The 26,572-nt window shown below is 39.8% G+C and overlaps 2 protein-coding genes across 6 annotated transcripts in view; one reads left to right on the top strand and one right to left on the bottom strand.

Annotated features, from left to right (window-relative positions):
* The window catches only part of LOC106085665 (ubiquitin-conjugating enzyme E2 Q2), a 36,764-nt gene extending 19,063 nt beyond the window's left edge, over positions 1-17,701 (top strand). For 3 of the 5 annotated variants that reach the window (XM_059367474.1, XM_059367473.1, XM_059367475.1), the window contains exons 3-8: positions 9,566-9,682; positions 9,779-10,174; positions 13,353-13,644; positions 13,721-13,869; positions 16,506-16,584; positions 16,659-17,701. In XM_059367474.1, coding sequence (XP_059223457.1) covers positions 9,566-9,682; positions 9,779-10,174; positions 13,353-13,644; positions 13,721-13,869; positions 16,506-16,584; positions 16,659-16,690 — 1,065 coding nt within the window. In that variant the 3' untranslated portion in view covers positions 16,691-17,701. The remainder of the gene's footprint in view (positions 1-9,565; positions 9,683-9,778; positions 10,175-13,352; positions 13,645-13,720; positions 13,870-16,505; positions 16,585-16,658) is intronic. The other 2 variants (XM_013249995.2, XM_013249992.2) reach the window with 2 other exon arrangements.
* Positions 17,702-22,794: 5,093 nt separating this feature from the next.
* Positions 22,795-24,659, bottom strand: LOC106085660 (U3 small nucleolar RNA-associated protein 15 homolog). The gene is made up of 2 exons (XM_013249986.2): positions 24,476-24,659; positions 22,795-24,414 (listed from the first exon to the last, which is right to left on the bottom strand). The coding sequence occupies exons 1-2, from the start codon at positions 24,563-24,565 to the stop codon at positions 22,924-22,926; spliced, it is 1,581 nt and encodes a 526-aa protein (XP_013105440.2). The 5' UTR covers positions 24,566-24,659; the 3' UTR covers positions 22,795-22,923.
* Between the last annotated feature and the right edge of the window lie 1,913 nt (positions 24,660-26,572).

Below are 26,572 nucleotides of genomic sequence, written 5' to 3'. Positions count from 1 at the left end.
CATCCAGATGGCAATACTAGGGTTCCATCAATCCAAGACTGTGCCGCTGGTGGCAGTGCCTCGCACTCGACCTCAAGTGTCTTTTTTTTCAGCCAATACGCAGGGGATGTCCCCTATGAATGCAGTGCATTGCGTTGACGAGAGGAAATTAGGAATTGGAGGGGTGGGGGGAAAAGATGTAGTGCTTATTGATATTTTTCTTAAATCTTTGGATGTCAAAGTGGGTGGGAAAAACATTAGCCGGAAGTCGATTCCACATTCGAATGGTTCGGGCGAAATAAGAATTCTCTCTATGCTGGCCAATCAATTACAAACGGGTGTGAGTTCCTGGAATGTCTAGTATCCCTGACATACATCTTTACATCAGGAATAAGAAGACGAATATCAAACGAACACACACACCATGAAAGTACCGATAGAACAGCGCCAAACACCTCACATTGCAACGAAGATGAAGGGAGGCAATAGAGTTAGATACCACACTGTCCCCAATCAACGCCATCGCTCTCCTCTGTACTCGGTCCAATAGCTCCAGGGATAATTTTGAAGCTCCAGCGCATACATGTGAGTTGTACTTCATTTTCGGCCTTATGATAAGAAGATAAGACGGCCTAAACACTTGAATGCTTCTTTCGACACTTCAAATACATGTTTAGCCCAACGGACATCACTTTGCATTTTCATGCCCAGAACATCAAGAGCTTCTGATTGCCCAACATCTATACCGTTGATAGACAAAGATGATCGTAATGGGTCAGCAGATCGTTTGTGTGACAACAAGCAGAACTGAGTCTTCCTTGCATTAAAATGTGCTCCATTCATTCTCCCATCTCCTGAAATCTCATAACCGCAGTGGTTGCCTTACGCTTAATCTGTATGTCTATGGGTCGGATATCTTAAAAAATTTCCAGTGTCCTAATGGAGACTATGACAGGACAACATGTTGTCTCAGTCTGTTTTATTATCCTTACGTTGCACTTTTTCTCCATCCACCAAATCCCATCTCCTGAAATCTCATAACCGCAGTGGTTGCCTTACGCTTAATCTGTATGTCTATGGGTCGGATATCTTAAAAAATTTCCAGTGTCCTAATGGAGACTATGACAGGACAACATGTTGTCTCAGTCTGTTTTATTATCCTTACGTTGCACTTTTTCTCCATCCACCAAACTACTGTGGCGTAAGTAAGTATCGCTTCTGTAGAGCCAGTGGCCTATCCTTGGATTCAGGTCCCATTTCGAGCTTACGGCCCTATGAACCTTCTCGGTAGGCTCTTGAATGTGACACTTCCAATTTAGTTTCCTGTCCAAGATCACACCTAACTATTTGATATGGTCAGACATCGAAATCGTTCTATTGTGGAAATGTGGTACATTAAATTGTCCCACCTTCGTCTTGCTCGTGCAAAGGCAGATTTCATTCTTCTCTGGGTTAACATTGAGACGCCTAGCCGAGTCGTGTGCCATTTGCAAGACCCATTCGGCCCTGCTGCATAGCTGGTTCGGATCCTTATCCCTTAGAAGTATTATAACATCGACTGCGTAGTAGACGGGTTCAAATCCCTCCTCAGTCAGCATCCGTAATAGGTCATTTATGGTGGCCACCCATAGAAGTGGCGATAAAATGCGCCCTGTGCGTGCCTTGTGCCACTTTCTCCCTTATATTTATGTAATGTGAGACACAATTTATCCAACTGTTGCTTAGCATATGGTTTATCCAGTGTCTAAAGGCCGGGTTCAAATCCCTCCTTAGTCAGCATCCGTAATAGGTCATTTATGGTGGCCACCCATAGGAGTGGCGATAAAATGTACCTTGTGGCGTGCCTTGTGCCACATTCTCCCTTATATTTATGTAATGGGAGACACAATTTATCCAACTGTTGCTTAGCATATGGTTTATCCAGTGTCTAAAGGCCGGGTTCAAATCCCTCCTTAGTCAGCATCCGTAATAGGTCATTTATGGTGGCCACCCATAGGAGTGGCAATAAAATTCTCCCTGTGGCGTGCCTTGTGCCACATTCTCCCTTATATTTATGTAATGGGAGACACAATTTATCCAACTGTTGCTTAGCATATGGTTTATCCAGTGTCTAAGGACCGGATCCAAATCCCTCCTCATTCAGCATCCGTAATATGTCATTTATGGTGGTCACTCATAGGAGTGGCGATAAAATGCCCCCTGTGGCATGCTTTGTACCACTTTCTCCTTATATTTATGTAATGGGATACACAATTTATCCACCTGCTGCTTAGCATATGGTTTATCCAATCTCTAAGGACCGGGTCCACCCAATACTGATTTAAGGATTGGATCAGTGTTTCGATCTGCACATTGCTAAAAGCACCCTCAATTTTATGCACAACCTCGTGCAGAGCAGTCTCCAACGAGCTTCCCTTGAAGGTCCGTATACGAAGCATCCCACTATACGCAACCTATGGACTCTCAGCTGAGCTTCTCGTGATAACGATAATCGGAGCTCGAGTTCCAACTCGTGATGTTCCGCATAAACTGCCCAATAGTAACATTTTAAATCGATTTAGCGAGATACTATTGAGAAACGGGTCCATATATCAGCAATATCATTGTTCTCTTTTATTATAACGACTATAAACCGAAATAAATAAAAATATATCCAATTAGAGACCAATATGCACCATCCTCCAAAAATATTTCAAAATCGGTATATCAAGTTTTTTTTTTGTTTTGCTCGATCTCGAGAAACGGGTCCATATAGCAGCAATATCATTGTTCTCTTTTATTATAACAACTATAAACCGAAATAAATAAAAATATATCCAATTAGAGACCTATATTTTCCATCCTCAAGAAAGATTTCAAAATCGATATATCGGGTTTTTTGTTTTAATCGATCTTTCGAAAGTCGACTTTTAGATCCCTACCACAAATCCCTTAAATATTAGTTTTGTAAAATATGCCGCATTTATGCATTTTGCTTGGCCTTAAAGACCACGAAATTCTAGCAGTAATAAGTGGAGTGGAACCATGAGTGTGTGCTTGTGGTTCCGTTGTTTCTGGTTCATTGCTCTAATTAAAGGTTAAATTACCATTTCACTTGATTCAGTATGTGGTGTGACTTAGCTGCTGCAAGCACTCTGACATTGCACTGCGTTTGTTGATCCACTTCATATTTCAGCATCCCCGTGTATGATGTGAATACTTTTTCCTGTATGTGTGCATGTACTGCCACTCCATCAGTCATTACCCTTTTTTGTGAATGCTCTCGCTTTTCATTGGCGTCGTTGTTGGAAGTGCTTTTGAATTTCTACACATGTGTTAACCTTTAAAATGTGGTTGGTATTAGTGACACTTCAACGAAGTTTTAAATTTAATGAAATTTAAAACTTGCCTCTCCTCTGTGGCTGCCTTTGTAATCATATCCATACTTTAGCCCTGCAAGTTTAGTTGCAAGGATTATGCTTATCTCTCTCTCTCTCTCTCTCTCTCTCTCTTTGATTAAGTGGCACCATAGGCGTACCTTTGGTTTGAGTTTCAATCAAATTTAATAAGAGCACACAAGACGCTTCTTTTGTTCCTAGTTAATTTAGGGTTAGGCAAGAGTTCAAGCATAATTACTTTTGAGACAAAGCTCTCTGCCATACATTGTTGCATTGGAAGGACATATGTATGTACTTCATAATTCGGTATAATAATGAAAATGTTGTGTGAGATTTTAACTCGAAAAACAAAGTAAAGCGTGCTAAGTTCGGTCGGGATGAATCTTATATACCCTTCACCATGGATTGCATTTGTCAAGCTCTTTGTCCGGGATCTCTTCATAGGAGAAGTCGTTGTGCAAAATTTCAGCCAACTCAGATAAGACATTCGCCTCTAGGGGTTCAAGAAATAAAATCGGGAGATTGATTTATATGGGAACTATATCAGGTTTTGTACCGATTCAGACCACACTCGGCATGTGTATTGGAAGTCATAGGTGAAATCATTTTGCAAAATTTCAGACAAATTGCATAAGAATTACGCCCTCTAGAGGCTTAAGTCATTACAAATCAAATCGCATAGGAATTGCGCCCTCTAGAGCCTTAAGAAATCAAGATCGGTTTATATGGCAGCCATGTTAAAACATGAAGCGATGTGTCTCATTTACTATCCCAACCGACCTACTCTAATAGGAAGTATTTGTGGAAAATTTTAAGTGCCCAGCAAATGCAAATTTTTCCAATTAACTTTCCACTAAGGAACAGGGGCAAATTTCTCACATGTCAATGAGTGCTGTCCGATTTAAGTTTAAGCTCAATGATAAGATGACTCCTTTTTATAGCCGAGTCCGAACGGCGTGCGACACCTCTTTGGAGAGAAGTTTTACGTGGCATAGTACCTCACAAATGTTGCCAGCATTAGGAGGGAAAAACCACCGTTGAAAATTCTTTTCTAATGGTCTCGCCAGGATTCAAACCCAGGCGTTCAGAGTCATAGGCGGACATGTTATCCTCTGCGCTACGGTGGCCACGATAGGGCCACATAGCCTTACTCCTTTAAATGTTGGCGTGTTTTCAACAGACAGTCGACTTAGAATATAAAGACGATCAAGAATGACGAAAGTGAATTTGGAATGGAAATTTGTGGCCTCCTTACTTACTTTATTTTTAATTGGCTATGATAGAACATTTGTTCCACTAGACGAACGGAGATTAGCGTTCCAAGCACCTGGAACTTGTACGCTCATTCTAAAATCTCTGACACCAAGTTTCGAGGTGTCTCGCACCACTTGATCTTTCCATCAGGCTTTTGGTCTTCCCGGTTTGCGTGTACCACGGTGTTTGCCTTCAAAAGACTTCTTTGCTGGAGCTTCTCCATCCACTCTGACAACTGACCTAGCCAACACAGCCGTTGTATTTTGATGCGTGTTACTATGCTATTGTCGTCATACTGATTATACAGCCCATGGTTCATACGTCGCCTATAGACTCCATTAACGCAAACTGGTCCATATATATTTTACGAAGAAATTTTCTCTCAAATACTCCAAGTACTTTCTCATCTGCTTTCACAAGTACTTATGCCTCAGAACCATAAAACAACACGGGTAGTATCAATGTCTTGTATACTGTAATCTTCGTCTGTCGAGAGGTGGCCTTGTTTCTAAACTACTTACTTAATCCAAAGTAGCATCTGTTTGCCAGTATTATTCTTCGCTTAATCTCAAAACTGATGTCATTGGTTTCGGTTACGGCGGTCAAAAGGTAGATAAAGTTACTGACTGTCTCAAAGTTGTGGTTCCCAACTTTCTCCATTTTCTTTATCTGCTCGGTTGTACGGATTTACTGCCAGACTCATTTTCACTGACTATCTTTCGATTCTTTCAAAGGCTGCAGTTACTATTTCCGTGGATCGACCTATGATATCGATATCGTCGGCATAGGCGAGTAGCAGGTGTTCTCTTGTGATTAGTGTGCCATATATATTCACATCTGCATCTCATATAATTTTCTCCAACAGAATATAAAAGAGATCACACGATAGGCTGTCTCCTTATATGAAACCTCATTTGGTTTTGAATGGTTCGGAAAAATTGTTTTCTATTCTTACTGAGGAACGCGTATGTACGCAAGAGTCTTATTAATTTTGCAGGGATACCAAACTCAGACATGGCTTGATTTGTCCTTCTCGGGTCTTTTCCAGGATTTGGCGCAGTGTGAATATCTGGTGCAGGGTGGATTTACCAGGTCTAAAGCCACATTGATAGGGCCCAATTATCTCATTGACTTTAGGTTTTAATCTTTCACACAGTACGCTCGAGAGTATCTTGTATGCGATGGGAAGGAGACTTATTTTTCTGTAGTTGGAACATTCCGTCTTGTTTCCTTTCTTATGTACGGGACATAGTATGCTGAGGTTCCAATCATCGGGTATGCATTCTTCTAGCCAGATTGTGCAGATAAGCTGATGCATTCGCCTTATCAGCGTGTCGCCTCCGGTCTTAAACAGTTCAGCGGGTAACCCGTCGGCTCCTGCTTTCTTGTTGTTTTTTAGTCCGGTCAATGCTACTTGGATCTCATTCTGACTAGGAGGTAAATATTCTATACCATCATCAGGGATTGGGTCTGCGGTATCCTCTTCGCCCCCCAACGTCGGACACTAGCAGTTGGGTAAAATGTTCTTTCCATATCCCCAGCACGCTATCTGTGTCAGCTACCAGATTTCCTTCTTTGCCTCTGCAGGAGGATGTGCCTGCACCAAAGCGATCGGTTTGTTGTTTAATTCTTTGTTTTTAATCCTCTGCTTCATCTGGCGCATTGCTACTGATTGCAGGGTGGCTCTATATGCCGCATTCCTGGCTTTAGTAGCATCTCGATACTCTTGTTGAAATCTGGTGCTACTAACTACCATGTTTTTTTGCCGCGGCGAAATCGATCTGCCTCAACCCATTACTGGACGTTATCTCGTGGAGGTTAAACTTTCTGACTGTTGGACCAAAAATGGCTTCCTTCGCTATCTTCGCATTAAAATCTCCCAGAAGGTCATATTTTCTCTATAGGAGCTCGTAGAAAATATCCTTGGTCTGCTCATCCTTGTCTTCCTTCGGGGCATGGACACAAATAAGGCTGATGTTGAAGAATTTGGCTTTCATGCGGATTGTGGCTACCCTTTTATGCACTAATCAAATTTAACTAAAATTAAAGGTGTATAAAAAAAAATTGAAAATTTATGACTCAAAAATAAATTTAAGTAATGAAGAAAATGAAGTTAGAGTAAAGATGTCAGAAAAAACTGTTACAAATTTTGAAATTCAATATATGTATGCATATTGAATCGTTAACACTAAGCCACTAAAGACAATATGTCGCCTTAAGAAAATGAAACCGACAAAGGTTAGTGAATTATGAGCATATGGCCTAGAGTAAACACGGCGAGGCATTCCTAATTTTCAATAAATGTGACCATACATGTGCTGTGTTTTTTAAGGTTAATAGCCTTATAAAGAAAAAACAAAGCAAATACCTCAGTAGCTTGGTGGGCGGCGATGAAGAAAAAGTACAACATAAGGACACAGGTTCCGAGAACATTTTGTCTTGGCATATGCGAGCCGATAAAGACCACACCAACTAGGGCACTGAAAATTATTCTTGATATCCGGTCTATATACATACGGATTAAGTATGAATTAGCCACTGCGTTTTTGAGACTTAAGGTGTTGGGTAATGGGTAGGAATTAGGAGCAGTTCATATCATCGCGGTTAAAAATTGTTGATGCAGTAGCAACATTTGGATGTGAAGTTAGTAAGCTTGTTCCAGTCCATAGGACCCAGGTATTTACCGAATTCACCCAATTTACCGGGTAAATACCCATCTCTACATATGGGCATTCCACCATCCACTACCAGTGGACGCGCCTGGTTGTTGTTGTAGCCACATTTTTATGTGGAGATAGCGATCCTCGTCAAACTCCTGTATGTGACCCCAAGCTCTTTCCTGTCCATTGGACTTATCGCCACAGGAACAGGGTGGCCATTAGTTATTTAAAGGCGCCAATAACCTGCCTTGTCATATCGAGCATCAAAGGCGTTCGTCGTGGTTTAATGGAGGTGACGATTGGAAACCTGTATGGAATGGAAGAGGTTTAAGATCGAATACCTGAGACGACACTTAGGTGGAGTGCGAGGTACTGCTGGCAGCGACATGGTCTTGTATTGGCGCAGCTTTAGTATTGCCATCTGAAAGTTCGTGTTACAAGGATGAATCATAAAGTCCGCTCAGAGCTCTACATTGAGGACCCAGGGACTGAGATCTGTTCCCGACTACCTAACCATAATACGGTCCTGTGTCAATCCCATGGCAGCCGGTTGTACGTAACGCATTGACCCGATGAAGCCCTTTATCGGCAAGGGCTTCCGCCTCAGTGTACAATACACATCTACAGCAACAACAACGGTCCTGCCGGTGGAGATATGGGAGATCACGGAATGTGTGCGGTAATATTGAGGACGTTTAGTGTGAACTTTCTTAAGGACAGTAAACTGGCTACCAGGACGGCAGTGTCAGCAACAGTTTTGGAATTTAAGAAGAATATAAACGCCAAGATATATTCATTTACAGCTAGTGGCAGTTGCCCAACAACAAATATTGAATGCACTATCTCTCAAAATCAGTGATTAGTGCAACTCTGATTTTGTGTTTGGTACTAGTTAGCGAAATTTTTCGTTGTTTGTGCGTGTTATAGTTCTTAACTATAATACACACACACTACCAAAACTCGTTAACAGATAGTGCACTTCGCGAGCTGTTTACGGTACACTACCTGATAATTATGTCATGATAAACGCATTCTCTGTTTACGGCACGATCCGCCTGGCTGCCTGGCCATATCGGAGTAAGGGGGAACAAAAGGGCAGACGAATTGGCCGCATTGCTTTATTGACGTACACTTTTTTCAAATATGTACTTCAAAAAACAAAACCAAGGTGTCAAGTTTGCCACGATATCAGATAACACGCGCCATTGAACTTTCTTCGCTGAGGGCCATCGTTTAACGCTTGTGTGGCAAGTGGGTTCATAACCTAAAATTCCCTCCACGAAAAAACCGTTATATTCAACTAACAATTTTGGCATATTGACAACACTCAAATGGCCATGATTGTATTTTCAAACACTGCTACAAAGAAATGGGAAATGTAAGCTGCTATCACACTATGTGTGTTTGACGTATGACATGTCACGCCGCATGGCGACACCGCTTGGTAGAGAAGATGAATGAATGAATAAAGCTACCATACAGACATATCTGCTGATTTTGATTTTTTTTTTTTTTGAAATATAGTGTCTTTAATAAATAAATTTTAAATTTTAAACGATTTTTGTGAAAAAAATTATTAATGCCGTAAATAATGTATTTATGAAATTGCATCAAAATCGGACAATAATATTAAAATTTTTTTTATTAATATTTTTTCATTAATATTTTTTTATTTTTCGTTATTTTTCTATATTTTTTTTTATTTTTTTTTATTTTTTTTTATTTTTTTTTATTTTTTTTATTTTTTTATTATTTTTTTTTATTATTTTTTTATTATTTTTTTGTCAATAATTTTTTTTATATTTGTATATCTTTATCCTTTTTTATTATTTTTTATACTTTTATTTTATTTTCTTTTAATTATTATTATTTTTTTTTTTTTTTTGAAATAAGCTACTTTCTTTTATTAGTTACTTTCTGTTCTCGGTTGTATTAAAATTAATATTTTGCGTTTGTAGACGAATCCACCCATTTCCTAAGCCTCATGTTGTAGGTGTTTCTGACATCAAATAAATGTGTTTTTGACATTTGTAGGTGTGTAAGTAATTGTTGAATTTCATTTAATGACAGTTTAATGAACCTTTCAATAAAAGCAAACGGGTTCCTCACCTACACTGCATTTATAAAATACGCAATGAATTTGTTTTTTTGTTCTACTTTTCTCTTTACAAATGACTGAGTGTTATTAAACTTTCAATATTCCTTTGATGATGTCAACAATTAAATTGTATTTTTAATTTGCCACATTTCTTGTATGATTTTTGATATACTAAATTATCACTGGATTTCTTTTAGGAAACGTATCCATCATCACCCCCAGTTTGGTTTGCCGAAAGTGAAGAGACAAGCGTAACAAATGCTGTTCAGATACTAAGCAATACAAATGGTCGTGATAACCATGTTATAAATCAGGTCAGTTTTGCTTGCATATTTGCCTACGTGAGCTACTTCATAACATAATTGGTTCTCTAAATCCTCTTTTGTTACTATCTACAATTGTATTTTTAGGTTGGCATATTATTGCGAGAGTTATGCCGCCTACACAATGTTCCACTGCCGCCCGATATAGACAACCTCACAATACCGTTTCAGTTGCCACCACCTACTAGTTCATCATCTTTGAATCAACAGCCTGCAGCTCAGCATCAAATCGAAGATATCGAATCAGACCAAGACGATATCGAAGATCCCATAGGGGATAGTGAACAAGAAAGCGAAGCAGATGAAGATCTACCCTTAGAAATGGACGATGGCCGCAGTACGAATAAGGTAAGTGGAATGTTTGTTGTTGGCCCAATAGAAAGTTTAAATTTTTTTTATTTTCTACAGAAGGATGAAATGGAAGTTGAACATTTAGCAACATTGGAAAGACTGCGTCAAAGTCAACGACAAGACTATCTAAAGGTATTTTTTTTTAATTCTAAAGTTTTTTTTACGAAAATTACATTAAGGAGCCTGCCATAAATGAGTGATGTCCGATTATGGTTTTTAGCTCAATTTAAAGGGGACTAGAGCTCTCCGTAGTCAGGTTTAATACGGCTGCACCTCGTTAGTTTCGCCAACAATAGGACGAGCATAGCCACTGCTAAATTTTTTCCCCGATTTTCTCGCCCGTATATGAACCCAAGGCGTATTTGTTGTTCTTGTTGTTGTTGTAGCAGTGTGTTGTTCACATACAACAAGATTTACTTCTTTTAATTACAGTATGTGACTTACACTGGTATTTGGGATATAGAATACATTAGTGTAGCAATACAGATAGAATAACCTTGTTAGCTTTTTTTTATACCCACCACCATAGAATAGGGGGTATATTCATTTAGTCATTTCCGTTTGCAACACATCGAAGTATCAATTTCCGACCCTAGAAAATATATATATTTCGGATCGTCTAAGACGATTTAACGATGTCCGTGTGTCTGTCCGTCCGTCCGTCTGTTGTAATTACTCTACAGCTTTCAAAAATTGCGATATTGAGCTGCAATTTGGCACAGATCCGTCTTTTTGATGTACGCTGGTTAAGTTCTTGAACGGGCCAAATCGGACAATATTTGGATATAGCTGCTGAAACTGACATTTGATCCAAATTTGGATCAGATCGGATAATATTTAGATATAGCTGCCATATAGACCGATCTGCCGATTAGGGGTCTGAAGCCCATTAAAGCTATATTTATTACCCAATTTCGCTGAAATTTGAAACAGTGAGTAGTTTTAGGCCTCCCAACATCGGACCCAAATATGGTTCAGATACGACTTTATTTAGATATAGCTGCCATATAGAACGATCTGCCGATTAAGGGTCTGAAGCCCATAAAAGCTATATTTAATACCCGATTTCGCTGAAATTCGGGTTTCCTGACATTCGTCAAAATATGGTTCAGATCGGACTATACTTAGATATAGCTGCCATATTAAGGGTCTGGAACCCACAAAAGCTGGATTATTTATTACCCAATTTCGCTGAAATTTGAATCAGTGAGTTGATTTAAGCCACCCACCATCTCACCTAAATATGGTAAAGGTCGGACTGTATAACTTTCTCTTTGCCAATAATATCGGCCTAGTTCTTCTGAAGAACATCCCCTGTCTGTAAATTGCACCTTCTCTGTAGATTGTGCGGACATTTCAGATGTAAATTCTCAAACCATCGCCTTTGAAACGTCTTCGGGGGTTTCCAATTTTAGGGACTTACATTTTCTTCCTTTTTCACATTGTTTTGGAAGTTGATTTTCCTATACGACGCGTTTAGCCTAGTATAAGGGCTACCAATTGCTCCAGTTAGGATGCCTTCTAGTATTAGTTATCAACCAACGGTTGGCTGTTGCAATTGCTAGAGGAACGGTTATGTTAAGTTTAAGTGACAGTCTGGAATAAAACGCATGTAGATAATCCTCGACTATTATGAAGCAACAGTGGCGACATATCTACAAATCTGCAATGGTAATCCGAGCTCGCTATCAACTCAACCACAGGATATACATAATATTCACATAATTCGAATAATAATTATACCCTACGCCACAACTGTGGTACATTTGTTAGTAACACCCAAAAGAAAGAGAGATAGACCCATTGACAGGTATACCGATCGACTCAGAATCACTTTCTGATTCGACTTAGCTATGTCCGTCTGTCCATGTTAATTTGTGTACAAAGTACAGGTCGCAGTTTTCATCCGATCGTCTTCAAATTTGGTACAGGCATGTTTTTCGGCCTAGAGACAAAGCCTATTAAAAAGAAATCGGTTCAGATTTAGATATAGCTCCCATATATATGTTCGTCTGATTTTCAGTAATAATGCAATAAAATGGTAATTTGTTAACCGATTCTCTCGAAATTTGGCAAGAAAGATTTTTTTATGACTCTCGACACGACTGGTGAATTTCATGGAATTCGGTTCAGATTTAGATATAGCTCTCATATATGTCTACCGCACGATTTTAACTTCTGGAGTCACTGTAAGCGCATTTATTGACCCATCTTCCCAAAACTTCGTACAACGCTTTCCTCGACGACTGTCACAGTATGTGAGAAGTTTGCTCGAAATCAGTTCAGATTTGGATATAGCTCCCATATATATGTTCGTCCGATTTGCAGTAATATTGCAATAAAATGGTCTTTTGTAAACCGATTCTCTCAAAATATGGCAAGAAGGATTTTCTTTTGACTCTCGAAATTACTGGTGAATTTCATGGAAATCGGTTCAGATTTTTATATATAGCTCTCATATATATCTACCGCACGATTTAAACTTTTGGAGTCACAGCAAGCGCATTGTTTGACCAATCTTGCCAAGATTTTACACAACACTTTCCTGGACGACTACAACGTTATCTGAGAAGTTTGCACGAAATCGGTTCAGATTTAGGTATAGCTCCTATATATATGTTCATCCGATTTTGAGAAATACTGCAAGAAAGTGCTCAGTTTTAAATGGATTCTTTCGAAATTTTGCAGGAAGGACTTTCTTATGACTCGATATTACTGGTGAATTTCATTGAAATCGGCCCAGATTTAGATATAGCTGTCATATATGTATATCGACAGATTTTCACCCCAAGAGCTACAGCAAGCGCATTGTTTGAGCAAACTTGGCAAAATTTTGCACAACGCTTTCCTCGACGAATACCACATTATCTGAGAAGTTTACTCCAAATCGGTTCAGAATTAGATATAGCTCCCATATAAATATTCGCCAGATTTTGGGTAATTTGCAATAATGTTATCATTTGTCAACCGTAGTTATTACAGTTTGAACATATTTGGTGGCCGAATTCCATCAAAATTGGTTCAGAATTGGATACAGCTCCCACATTGTACTTATAGGGTAGGTGTAGGGTATTATACAGTCGGCACAGCCCGAGACTTTGTCCTTCGTTACTGGCTTTTTTTTCATTCCCAAGTGCATAACGTTTAGCAACATCTTCAAATGGCTCCATCTAGCACAAATAATAGTCTTTTTCAAATCCCTGTGTTTTCGTTCACATAAAAACTTTGTTTACTTTTAGTTTAAAAATTTTAATTTCTTTACTTGTTTGAAGTCGTTATTCAATATTTTTATTCAATTTCTTTTCAACAGGGTTCAGTTTCGGGTTCCGTTCAAGCAACCGATCGTTTAATGAAAGAATTACGTGATATATATCGTTCAGATTCGTTTAAGAGCAATATGTACTCCATAGAATTAGTAAATGACTCCATATACGAATGGAATATACGCCTTAAGTCCGTTGATCCAGACAGCCCACTACACAACGATTTGATTATGCTCAAAGAAAAAGAAGGCAAAGATAGTATTCTTTTAAATATTATATTCAAAGAAACCTATCCCTTTGAACCACCATTCGTTCGCGTTGTACATCCCATAATATCAGGTATGATGATGAACTGCAATGTGGAGGTGGGTCAAATAACCATATCAACAATTTTTTTGTGTGTGTTATTTTACAGGTGGTTATGTCTTAGTGGGAGGGGCCATTTGCATGGAATTACTTACCAAACAAGGCTGGAGTTCCGCATACACAGTGGAAGCGGTTATAATGCAAATTGCAGCAACATTAGTTAAGGGCAAAGCCAGAATACAATTCGGCGCAACTAAGGTAAGTAGGCAATGAGTAACATATAACATTTTTATAACCTCCACCATAGGATCCAACACTTTGGAATATTGGGCCGGAAGTACCTTAACTCAAGACATTTTGATTCCATCTAGTACTAACCGTCCGTCTGTCAAGCTAGCTTTTGGACGAGAATAGCTAGTCGATGGAAATTTTGTACAAACACTTCTTATTAATATAATCGGCATTTAAATAGGCCAGGGGCTGAATTACCGCATACACGATTGAGCGCATCGAGCGCTTTCGTTTCGAATTAAATTTCAACTCCTATTAAATGGAAGTTACACCACTACATACATAAATTTGTATGTCAAAGTTTTTATACATAATGGTCGATTTAAACATTCTTATTTTTCGATTTAAAAAAAAATCCCATCCAATAAAGATACATAATTCGTAATAGAGAGATTTCGAACGTTTTTACTCGTGGACGTATATGGTAATTCGGCCCCAGATCGGTTAATAATTCGATAGAGCGAGCTCCCGTCTATACGTCTGTCCGTCCCTCTGTTGTGATCACTATTCAGCTTTCAAAACTTAAAATATTGAGCTGAAATTTGGCACAGATACGTCTTTTTGATGCACGCTGGTTAAGTTCTTGAACGGGCCAAATCGGACCATATTTGGAAATAGCTGCTTTATAGACCGATCTGCCGATAAAGGGTCTAGTGATTAGCTTAAATTAGCTTAAAGCTTCTTGACATCTGACCCAAATATGATTCAGATCGGACTATATTTAGGTATAGCTGCCATATATACCGATCTGCCGATAAAGGGTCTGAAACCCATAAATACTTTATTTATTAACTTATTTCGCTGAAATTTGAAACAGTGGGTTAATTAAAGCCTCCCAACATCTGACCTAAATATGGTTCAGATCGAACTATATTTAGATATAGCTGCCATATAGACCGATCTGCCGATAAAGGGTCTAAAGCCCATAAATGCTTTATTTATCAACCTATTTCGCTGAAATTTGGAACAGTGGATTAATTTAAGCCTCCCGATATCTGACCTAAATATGGTTCAGATCGAACTATATTTAGATATAGCTGTCATATAGACTGATCTCCCGATTAAAGGTCTGAAGCCCATAAAAGCTTTACTTTTTATCCAATTTCGCTGCAACTTGAAATAATGAGTAGTTTTAGGCCTCCCGACATCTGACCTTAACCGATCTCTAAATAAAGGGTCTGAAGCCCATAAAAGGATTATTTTTTAACCGATTTCGCTGAAATTTGAAACAGTGAGTAGTTTTACGCCCTCCACCATAGGACACAAATATGGCTGAGATCGGACTATATTGAGATATAGCTGATATTGTCTTCTATGCTAGAGCAATCAAAAACATATTGCCAAAGTCTTCATTAAGTAGCGATCTACCCATATGACTTCTTGAGAACCTGAAGTTTGGCATTGTTATCCTTTATGGGTGATAATTTTTCAGTTTCTCATTAAAAATGTCTAAGAACTTGGCAATGCAATCCATGGTGAAGGGTATTAAAGATTCGGCACCGTCGAAGTTAATACGATTTTAATACCCTCCACCATGGGAAAGGGGTATACTAATTTCGTCATTGTGTTTGTAACACCTAAAAATATGCGTCTGAGACGCCATAAAGTATATATATTAATTTTAAGTCGATTTAGCCATGTCCGTCCGTCCGCCTGTCTGTCGAAATCACGCTAACTTTTGAAGGAGTAAAGCTGGCCGCTTGAAATTTTGCACAAATACTTTTTATTAGTGTAGGTCGGTGGGGATTGTAAATGGGCCAAATCGGTCCATGTTTTGATATAGCTGCCATATAAACCGATCTTGGGTCTTGACTTCTTGAGCCTCTAGAGGGCGCAATTCTCATCCTATTTGGCTGAAAGTTTCCACGTGGTGTTTTGTTATGACTTCCAACTGTGCCAAGTATGGCTCAAATCGGTCAAATTTGCACGTGGTGTTTTGGTATCGCTTCCAACAACTGCGCTAAGTATGGCTCAAATCGGTCAATGTTTTATATAGCTGCCATATAAAGCGATCTTGGGTCTTGACTTCTTGAGCCTCTAGAGGGCGCAATTCTCGTCCGATTTGACTGAAATTTTGCACGTAGTGTTTTGGTATCTTCCAACTTACAACAACTGTGCCAAGTATGGCGTAAATCGGTATAGAACCTGATATAGCTGCCATAGAAACCGATCTTGGATCTTGACTTCTTGAGCCTCTAGAGGGCGCATTTCTTATCCAATTTGGCAGAAATTTTGTACAACGGCTTCTCCCATGACCTTCAACATACATGTCTAATGTGGTCTGAATCGATCAATAGCTTGATACAGATCCCATATAAACCTATCTCCCGATTTTACTTCTTGAGCCCCTACAAGGCGCAATTCTTATCCGAATGAACTGAAATATTGCACAATGAATGATATAGCTCTAATAGCATAACAATTCTTATTCAATATTCTTTGTTTGCCTAAAAAGAGATACCGCACATATAGAACTCGACAAATGCGATCCATGGTGAAGGGTATTAAAGATTCGGCACCGTCGAACATAATGCACTTTTTTTTTGTTGTATTATATTTTTTGCAATGATTTTTCTTTTGGAATAACTAAATTATCTACTCAGGCCTTATCACAGGGTCAGTACAGTTTGGCGAGAGCGCAGCAGAGTTTTAAATCCCTTGTTCAGATACATGAGAAGAATGGTAATTAATATGTTTTTTCTGGACGCCTGATGTGCACATTTCGTATGATCATTGTTTGGTTTTTATTTCAACAGGTTGGTTTACACCCCCCAAAGAGGATGGCTAAGATAAGATTAGAAGTTACAAAGTTCTTATGTTCCAGCAGACACCCACCACCACCACCACCACCAGCTCCACCACCAATATCCCATAAAAACACATTACCATAATAGTCTCTATCAAGCTGCTTAGAAGTTTTTATGTTGTGTCTCTTTGGTGTAGCCGCCAAAAACCTACTGCTCCTTCTACTTCTAATCCCCATTATCACCAATTTCATCATTTGCCCCCGACGGATGAATGGTTCTTGTGATGTGTATTCCCGTCTCTTTTGTGTAATTATAATACTTTCCAATGTAATAGCGTACTCTAGGACTCTTTTATCTTTATGTACATCAAGAAGATGTTGTTGTCTCTGCAAACAACATTGTCCTTTCTGACTCTGAACACAGCATCCATGAGATCAGCCAGCCACCACAGCAGAAACATTGAAATCTTCAGCAACATCAAGGAATTATGTTCCTCTTCTAGTGCTCCGCTTTATAAATATCAATCCAAACAACCAATCATACAAAATACTATCTACTTCTATATTCTATTGCAACGTAGTAGTTTGTAGTTTCTGTAATAATTTTTGTCATAGGATATTCTCTCCTTTTTTAAATTTAAATATTGATAAATATTTGTATCTGTACTGTACTGTATCGTCGTTTATTTTTCTTTTTTTCTGTTCCTTTTACCAGCGGGAAGCGTTTATGAAATCACTTTAATCTTCCTACCAGCTCTTAGTTTTTATTTCACGTTTTTTTAATTTTAATCTTTTTTTTTGGTTTAAAAAACATTGAAAAATTTATAAATATACATATAAAATAATAATAAAATTACTTAAATTATAGCATTAAACAAATATAACAAAACATGAATTAAAATACAAAAAAAAAAAACATAAATAGTTCTATTTTATTTGTGTTTTGCAAAACAGAAGAAAATGAAACACAAAACTGATGTTTGATGGAGTCGTCGAGAAGATGAAAGATAAAAAAGAATATCTGTAATTTTTAAGTTTTACATATACAACAAACATGGGAAAAACAAAACCATTATAAATACAAAAAATTGGAAAAAAATACATTAAACTAAGTTAATATACATATATATATATATAAATATATAAAAGAAAAATATTACAATAAACAAATAAATAATTTTAATGAAAACCAGCCAACTAAATTAAACAAACAAGCGCATCACTCTATTTAAATAAAACCACCACAACACCAACAACAAAATTCCTACAGCTATACAGAACTTGACTAATTTGGAACCAAAGCTTTTGAGCAGCTTCACACATTTCTGGGACTACAAACAAAAAAAAAACATCTTTTAACCAAAACAAAACAAAATACGCTATTCCCATCTACTCCTATCCAAAACAAGTTAATAGTGAATGGGCTATGAAACTGCTTGGTTTTTCAGATCTTTCCTTCTCTTAGTTTGTATTAACTTAAATTATTTTCCCCTGACCCCTACAAAAGAGCAACAGATACAACTCCCTCTATATACTATAAATAGTACCAACCTACAATGAAAAAAACAAAAACAAATATAAATAAACTGGAAATATGAGAAATAATAAGATATACATAAATTTTAAGAAAAATGTATTAATCATGTGGTTTTATTGAAAAAAAAAGTAGAAAGTTTTTTAATTGCGCGGGATTTTTGTGAATAAAGCTATAATCTATCGTTTGTATCAATAACAAAAAAAAGTCACTTTAATTCTTTTGTAAAGTGTAGGTGGCGCCACCCGGCTGACACGGGATGGCTATTGGGTTGCCCAAAAAGTAATTGCGAATTTTTCATAAAGTCGGCGTTGACAAATTTGTTCACAGCTTGTGGCTCTGTAATTGCATTCTTTCTTCTGTCAGTTATCAGCTGTTACTTTTAGCTTGCTTTAGAAAAAAAAAGTGTAAAAAAAGTTTATTTGATTAAAGTTCATTCTAAGTTTTATTAAAAATGCATTTACTTTCTTTTAAAAAATCCGCAATTACTTTTTGGGCAACTCAATATGTTGTTGTTGTAGGAGTGTGTTGTACACTGAGGCGGCAGCCCTTGCCGATGAAGGAAATTATCGGGTCAATCCGGTACGTACAACCGGCTGCCATGGGATTGAATATGTTGTTGTAATAACAGTGTGTGGTACACTGAGGCAGCAGCCCTTGCCGATGAAGGAATTCATCGGGTCAATTCGGTACATACAACCGGCTGCCATGGGATTGCCGTGATAGCTATGAGCACCACACTAGTTGGAACTTTGACCTCCGACTTGTGTGGTGCGCATCGTTATCACGGGAAGCTTAGCTGAAAGCTACCGGGGCCGCCCATAGGTTGCGGATGGTAAAAAGCTCAGTTTTTATGCGGAGTAGCTGCAAAATGCGGCCGCGGGCAGTCAGCGATTTTCGAGAGGAGAGTCTCAGTGAGGAGTCGGGTGGAACTGGCTCTTAATTAAATACTGAGTGCCAATGATACTCAAGATAACAAGGCGAATTATTGGCGCCTACAAATAACCAATGGCCAACATCAGCGTCTGTTCTCAGATTAGGGGCGGCTGGAGGCGAGCATCGGATCTTGAAGCAAGCGGCTCACCACAACGAAGGATACATGTGCAATCCCACAAAACCCATGCGGTTGGGGCGCTGGGCCAGTAACCCGTCCCCGGAAAACTTGCGTTGACGATCCACGCAAACGAAAAAAGGACCTTGATTTGCGGATCTGCACCTGGAATGTCCGCAGTCTTTATAGAGAAGGTGCAGTATACGCGCTGGCGGATGTATTAGAGAAGTACAAAGCATATATTACCGCCTTACAGGAAGTGCGATGGGCTGGGAATGGCCTCACTACAACACCAAACGGTGACGAACTGTACTACTCATATAGCTGCCATAACACGTGGCATGAATTTGGCTGTGGATTTGTAGTTAGTGGGAGACTGAAACACCTTGTCTCCAGCTTTACTCTGGTGGCTGAGCTAGCCACAATCCGCATAAAAGCCAAATTCTTCAACATCAGCCTTATTTGTGCCCATGCCCCGACGGAAGACAAAGACGAGCAGACCAAGGATATTTTCCACAAGCGCCTAGAGAGAGAATATGCAGCCCTATTCTGAATTACAATTCCCTGGGAGTTAATTCCCTACTCCCTTTTCCCCTATTCTGAATAACAATTTACTGGGAGTTTATTCCCTACTCCCTTTTCCCCTATTCTAAATAACAATTTACTGGGAGTTTTTTTCCCCAATCCCCTTTCCCTTATTCTAAACAAACTTCGAAAAAGGGAAATCTCACCCAGGGGAAAAAAGTAGCTATTCTGAATCAATATAAAAGGGAGAATGAGGCGATAAAACTTGGGAAAAGTTCCCCCAAACAAATGAAAGGGAGTTAGGATAAAAAATTGTGAATTGTATGTTTTTATAAAAAAATGGTACCACTTTTTACTTACGAACAATTTAAAATATATGGAAATTATTTTTCACTTTTTCATCATACATCATTACACACCATGGAAGATTTTCTTAAGTTTTTCAATTTCATTGGTACTCCGTTCCGAGTCGGATACTTAAAGGAGGTCCCTTAATGATGTGCAAGAAGTCTTCTACCTGTTCCTTCAATCCCATGGCAGCCGGTTGTACGTACCGGATTGACCCGATGGAGTTCTCCATCGGCAAGGGCTGCCGCCTTAGTGTACAACACACTGCTACAACAACAACAACAACAACCTGTTCCTTAATGGAATCTTAGTGGGCAATTATTCAAAGATACTTGGCGCCACATTTGGCAGCATTTACTCCACAGGAGTAAGAATAAATCCGTAAGTCGCTTTCCGGCAGCACTATGTCTAGCAGCCGTCCCAACCACCAAGAAAACCGGCTGCCGCCTGGAAATGTCAATTAGATCTTCAAGTTCTAGTTCGATAAAAGTAGGCCTTTAGATAAAACGGCTTCTCAGGCAGACCACCACAGCATTCATACGATTTAGCCACCTTAACTCCTTTTGGCAAGGGAGAACGCCAATATGCAGGATGTGTGCCCCGCATGGACAACACGCCACAGGATTTTATTCGAGGGAGAAATTAATTCCCTGGGAGTTTATTCCCAGGGAATTTTCAGAATTGGTCTGATGGCCCCATAGGATTTTCGCCGTCCTGCCGACCGTTTCACTGTTCCACAATGTTGCATGCGCGTTCGTGGCCCACTCCCTTAACTCGGACTGCGTCGACCTAAAGGGCTTCGGGTTAACAAAGTTTATTTATGGCTGTCCTCTGGCCTTCACCGCCAAATCGTTTGCCTTTCATTTCCCCGTACTCTGTTATGGCCCGGCACCCAAACGATTAGGATTTTGCCATCCTCAGAGAAGGCGTTAATCACCTTCTTACACAACAAGACTGTTCGCGACCTTACCGTCCAGGTTGTTATTGCCCTTATGGCAATTTTACTGTCGGTAAAGATTTTCACACTCGACATCCTTGCGTTAGCACCACACCACTTCAGGCAATCTGTGATCACCCGGATCTCCGTCTATAGACCGCATTATGGTCAGGCATTCTAAAACAGATGTCAGTCCCTGGGTTTTCAATGTAAACCCCCAGCCCCACTCTATTCTCTAGCTTTGATCCATCCGTGTAACATGATTTTCCAGATGGCAATACAAGGGTTCCGTCAATCCAAGACTGTGCCGATGGCAGCAGTGCGTCGCATTCGACTTCAAGGTTCTTCTCAGGTCTTCCTTCCAGGTTTCCTTTTGTCGCCTCGATTATACCGCTATGGTATGAGCTGCTTCCCTCCTCAATCCATTCTCCCCTCACCTTACGTCTCGTAGCCGCAGTGGCTGCCTTACACTTAATTTGTATGTCAATGGGTCGGATATCTAGAATATTGTCGAGTGCCCTAGTGGGCGTGGTCCTCATCGCTCCGTCTATGCCAAGACAACATGTTCTCTGAACCTGTTGTATGGTCCTTATGTTGCACTTTTTCTCCATAGCAGTCCACCAAACTACAGAGGCGCTAGTAAGTATTGGTCTAATCACGCTTCTGTAGAGCCAGTGGACTACCCTAGCATTCAGGCCCCATTTCGAGCCTCCGGCCCGTCTACATAGTGTCCAACATCTGTGAGCCTTCTCAGTACGCTCCTGAATATGACACTTCCAATTCAGTTTCCTGTCCAAGATCACACCTAAGTATTTGACCTTGTGAGCATTGGTCTAATCATGCTCCTGTAGAGATAATGGACTATTCTAGGATGCAGGCCCCATTTCGAGCCTACGGCCCGTCTACATAGTGTACTACATCTGTGAGACTTCTCAGCACGCTCCTGAATGTGAGACTTCCAATTCAGTTTCCTGTCCAAGATCACACCTAAGTATTTGACTTGTCAGATATCGAAATCGTCTTATTGAGGAAACGTGGTGCGTTAAATTGACCCACCTTCGTCTTCCTCGCGAACAGGTATATTTCAGTCTTTTCTGGGTTAACATTGCCATGTGCAAGACCCTTTCGGCCCTTCTGCATAGCTCGTTCGGATCCTTACCCCTTAGAAGTATTATAACATCGTCTGCGTAGCAGAGGTGTTCAAATTCCTCCACAGTTAGCATCAGTTATAGGTCATTTATTTTGGTCATCCATAGGAGTGGCGATAAAATCCCCAGTGTGGCGAGCCCTGTGCCACTTTCTCCCTTATATTTATGTCATGGGACACACAATTTATCCACCTGTTCCTTAGCATATGGTATATGCGTATGGTTACAATACGGATTTGTGCTCAATTAGCTAAAAATCTTACTTTTTGAAGGCTGCAGCATGATAACAACATACGGACGGAGAGACAAACGGACATCGTTAAATCGTCCTAGAATTTTTCCAACGATCTGAAATTTATATATGTACTCTTCGAGTCGGAAATAGATATTTCGATGGTTACTGCCCTCTGATTTTCTTTAGCTGCTCCAAATCCAATATTTCTCCAACACCAAAGATCTAGCCTACTGGATTTGCATCCAAGTACATATGCTCTGCGTCTGATGCTTTATAGTCCCCCTGGCAGCCAAGGATCACTGCTTTTCGATGCTACTTCGAGGCTATATACTTCCAACTTTATTGCATTAGAAATTAGTAATCGTTAGTTCCATACATTTAAGTTTATTTGATAACAAATTTAAATCTAGATTCACACGTATGCTCGTATGTTCACTATAAAATAGTTCTTTACAAATTAAAATTATATTGGTAAAATTTTGCAATATTTTTCACCTCTAAACTGTCACAACTGAAGACTCCTTTGCCATGACAGATTGTTTTAGGTTAGACGCTATATTATCATCCCGAACAAAGTGAATCATATTATCTTGACTGCTGGACACATTTGAGGCGGCGGTTAATAACTCCAAAGAACCTTGCAACTCTAGTAATTCATAAGTCATAGCAACTTCACGTTCTAAAACGTAAGATAATTCCAAAAACTTTTTACCCAAAGCTCCGGTGAATGTATGTATTTTATCTTCATAGGCGTCTAGCAGTATTGTGGCCACATCGATAAGTACTCGCATAAACCGATGTTCGCTTATATAGCGGCATATAAAACTGATAACCTGCATGAGGGAGTTATCATCACGCGGAGCCAGGGCGCGATGCATGCCTTTCCTATGAATTAACTCCTGCATGACACTCACAATTATCTCTGGAGATTTTGATGTAAGGCCTCGGCCCATCACCGAATCTAAACACTTGCTGTATTCATAACGTTTTAGATGTTTATCGTATTTCTCTAATCGTTGTCTTTGTTCTATAGTTATTTGGTGATCCACCTCTATGTCCGCTCTGGCAGGAACTACATTTATTCTACGGCGTGATTTCGTTTGCTTAGGCTGAGCTGGGGCTTCCATATTTTGAATCGAAATCAGACCGTCCACCATGCCAGCTACCACCGTTTGGTCATTGGGAGCCACGCCTAAACTTAGCACAGCGTTAGGAAAATCCAGCGTATGCACTGTCTGGTATGAAGATACATCATAAATTTTAACGTGACGATCTAATCCTCCGGACATTATACGTTTGCCATTCGATCCCAGACGCAAACAGGTAACCGTTTTGTGATGCTGTGACAATTTTGTTAATAGGCGGCAGCCGGCAAAGGCGTCCCACACTCGAACCTCAGTTCCTCCAGCGCTAATGAATATACCGCCAGTGGGTAGGAATAATAAAGATTCTACGGGACTGCCATGATCTACACTCATTGTAATTTCTCTAGTGCGGGTGTCATACAATTTTATTTTGCCATCATATCCTCCGGAGACAACAACATCTGCAGAAACAGGATTAACTGTTCCGGCTCGTATGTAATCTTCATGTTCCGCAAATGTATGAATGGATTTTTCGCTAGCCACATCCCACAATTTCACTGTCTTATCATCCGAAAAACTGACGATATGCAACAGGTCTGAAGTAAAGTTCACTCTATGAACCGGAGCTTTATGGCCTTTGAATAAACGTAACACATTCTTGCTGGATGTATCAAATAATTTCACTAATCCCTGCTCATCGCCAGCCACCAATAGGCGACCATCCTGTCTAAATGTGCCTCCATAAGCAGTTTCTTGAAAACGTGACAGGTTTTTCACGACCAACTTTGTGATGGGATTGTATATTTGCACCCTCACCGAACAGGTGACTGCAAAGTAGTGAGGCTCAATGGGAGAAAAGTCTATGTAATCTATAGCACCAAACTCCTTGGCCAAAGTGGGAACCTATATAAAGAGAATGTTTGAGAAACCGTTCCTTTTGAGAAAGGCAAAGAAAACCACTCACGCTCAGCCGTTTCCAATATTCGGTGTCTGGGGTGACCACCTGGCCCGTCTTTGGATATTTCTTTATATTCAGGGGCTTAAAACTGGTCATTTTAAAGTTATCTTTACTTAAATTATAATAAAATTTTGCAAAATTTCATTTAAAATTAAAGTGATTGGTAAAAATGTGTTGTTGTTTCGCTGTATTGTTGTGACATTTAGTCGCACGTGTGTCAATGGTTGATCAAGTTAGTACGGTCAACGTAACGTAATAGTAACATATTCATGGCTTTGTAGCTATCATGGTACAAGAACTTAAAAATTAGCAAGGCGGTTTTAAAAAGGGGGTCCCTCGCGAACAGCCGTTAACAGCTGGCCAGATTTTTGTTTGTATTTTCTTTGTTGTTGTCCTCTAGCCGCATATTCTCTGCTCATGTACGCACACGTATACACACACGCACACAAATTTCTTTGCGTGTGTTGGCAAAAGTACGATCAGCTTGATGACAAGATGGTAGATTGCACCATATGATTTGTGGTTGTTGTACAAATGAGACTACCTACCGTCGCAGATGAACCCCTCCTGGCGCATTTGTCCGCCCTCTCATTTCCTGGAATCCCATCATGCCCAGGAACCCATTTCAGCGTCACATCGTGGGCCCGGAGCCTATCCAGGGATTCCAAATATTCCGCCACGCATCTCAAACTCACCCTCCTCGACCCCAAGGCCTTGAGCGCCGCCATACCTTCCATATAAATTCTGAGTTTCGAAGGGCGGTAGGCCCACAGACCTCTGTCTGAAAGACCGAACACTCGTCCGGCAGTCTGATATTGAGTACATCAGAGTAGACCCCCAATCCAGTCCCTGACTCCATCTTGGAGCCATCTGTGTTGATTGAGGTCTCATCCTCCTCAAGAACATCATCCGCCCTCCATTCGTCCCTCTCAGGAAAACGAATCCCGAATGCCCTCACTCCAGTCGGTACTGGTGCCAGGTGGTCGGAGATCCTCCCCAGTCTACCCTCCGTATCCATAACACCCAGAATAGAACTGTGGCCGCAACCATCGTCCTTCAGCATGCAGTGCTCCCTCAGCCCAAGCGCGACCCAGGATTGGCAGTTCCGAATTTACGCCTCAATGGGCTCCATATCCAGCATCGCCTCCAGGCGTGCCTGCGGTGCGGATCTCAGCGCCCCTGTGATCCCGACGCAGGCCAGTCTGTGGACCTTCTGGAACTCCTTCGCACGCGTGCTCTTCAATACGGCGTCCCACCATACTAGTGCTCCAGAGGCCAGTACAAAGAACCGTAAAACGATCGCGTATTTTTCATTTTTTCAATTTCTCGAAACTTTTTTAATTTGCAAAAACCAATTCTGAATAAAAAAAATACAACCAACGCTCAGTATTTGGTTTTCCAAGTATTTTGTTTTCATGTAAACACACACACATACTCATGAAAGCAAACACATCAAAGCTTAGCATTAGGAAATTTGTCAACTTAAAAAAATTGTACTCAGCTGTTCGCATGACCATGCCTTTAAGTTCTTCTACCATGCCAAAACACAAACAACAGTCAAACACCAAAGACAACAGCATTGAAGCATTTCGTGAGCATTAAATTACATTGGCAATTAATTGAAGCGAAATTTGTATTGGCGCAGCAACATGTCGCTACTACTTTGCTCATTGAACTCAGTACCACTTCTACGGAATGTGTTCGCATTTTCTTCGTCACCATTGTTTTATAATGCGTTTTGATAGTTGTTCGGCCGAAAAGTCGAAGTCAGTACTAGACTATAGGTGTAAAAAAGCGAAAATGGCTTTTTGTTTCCTTTTTTTATGGAGTTTGATAGTTTATCATTTGAAAAAACGAACAAAGACCAACTCTTATCGCTTGTTTGACAGTTTGACAGGAGTTTGACAGTTTATCATTTGACAACACGAACAAATGCTAACTCTTATCGCTCTGTTTGATTAAACTTAAACTGTGAATACCCCTTAATGTTTTTGTTTCTTTTTTTTTTACACATTTTTTTCGTCACCATTGGTTTTACAATGCGTTTTGACAGTTGTTCGCCCGAAAAGTCAAAGTCAGTACTAGAGATAGGTGTAAAAAAGC

Source organism: Stomoxys calcitrans, chromosome 4 (genome assembly GCF_963082655.1).
Source record: "Stomoxys calcitrans chromosome 4, idStoCalc2.1, whole genome shotgun sequence".
NCBI lineage: Eukaryota > Metazoa > Arthropoda > Insecta > Diptera > Muscidae > Stomoxys > Stomoxys calcitrans.
Note: the sequence above shows the minus strand (reverse complement) of the source record. Positions and strands in the feature narration are given on the sequence as shown.

Excerpts from the sequence above, each read along its gene's own strand:
- LOC106085660 (XM_013249986.2), bottom strand. The coding sequence starts at position 24,565 with ATGACCAGTTTTAAGCCCCTGAATATAAAGAAATATCCAAAGACGGGC. Across the intron at positions 24,415-24,475 it reads AATATTGGAAACGGCTGAGC|GTTCCCACTTTGGCCAAGGA; the intron begins GTGAGTGGTTTT and ends CTCTTTATATAG.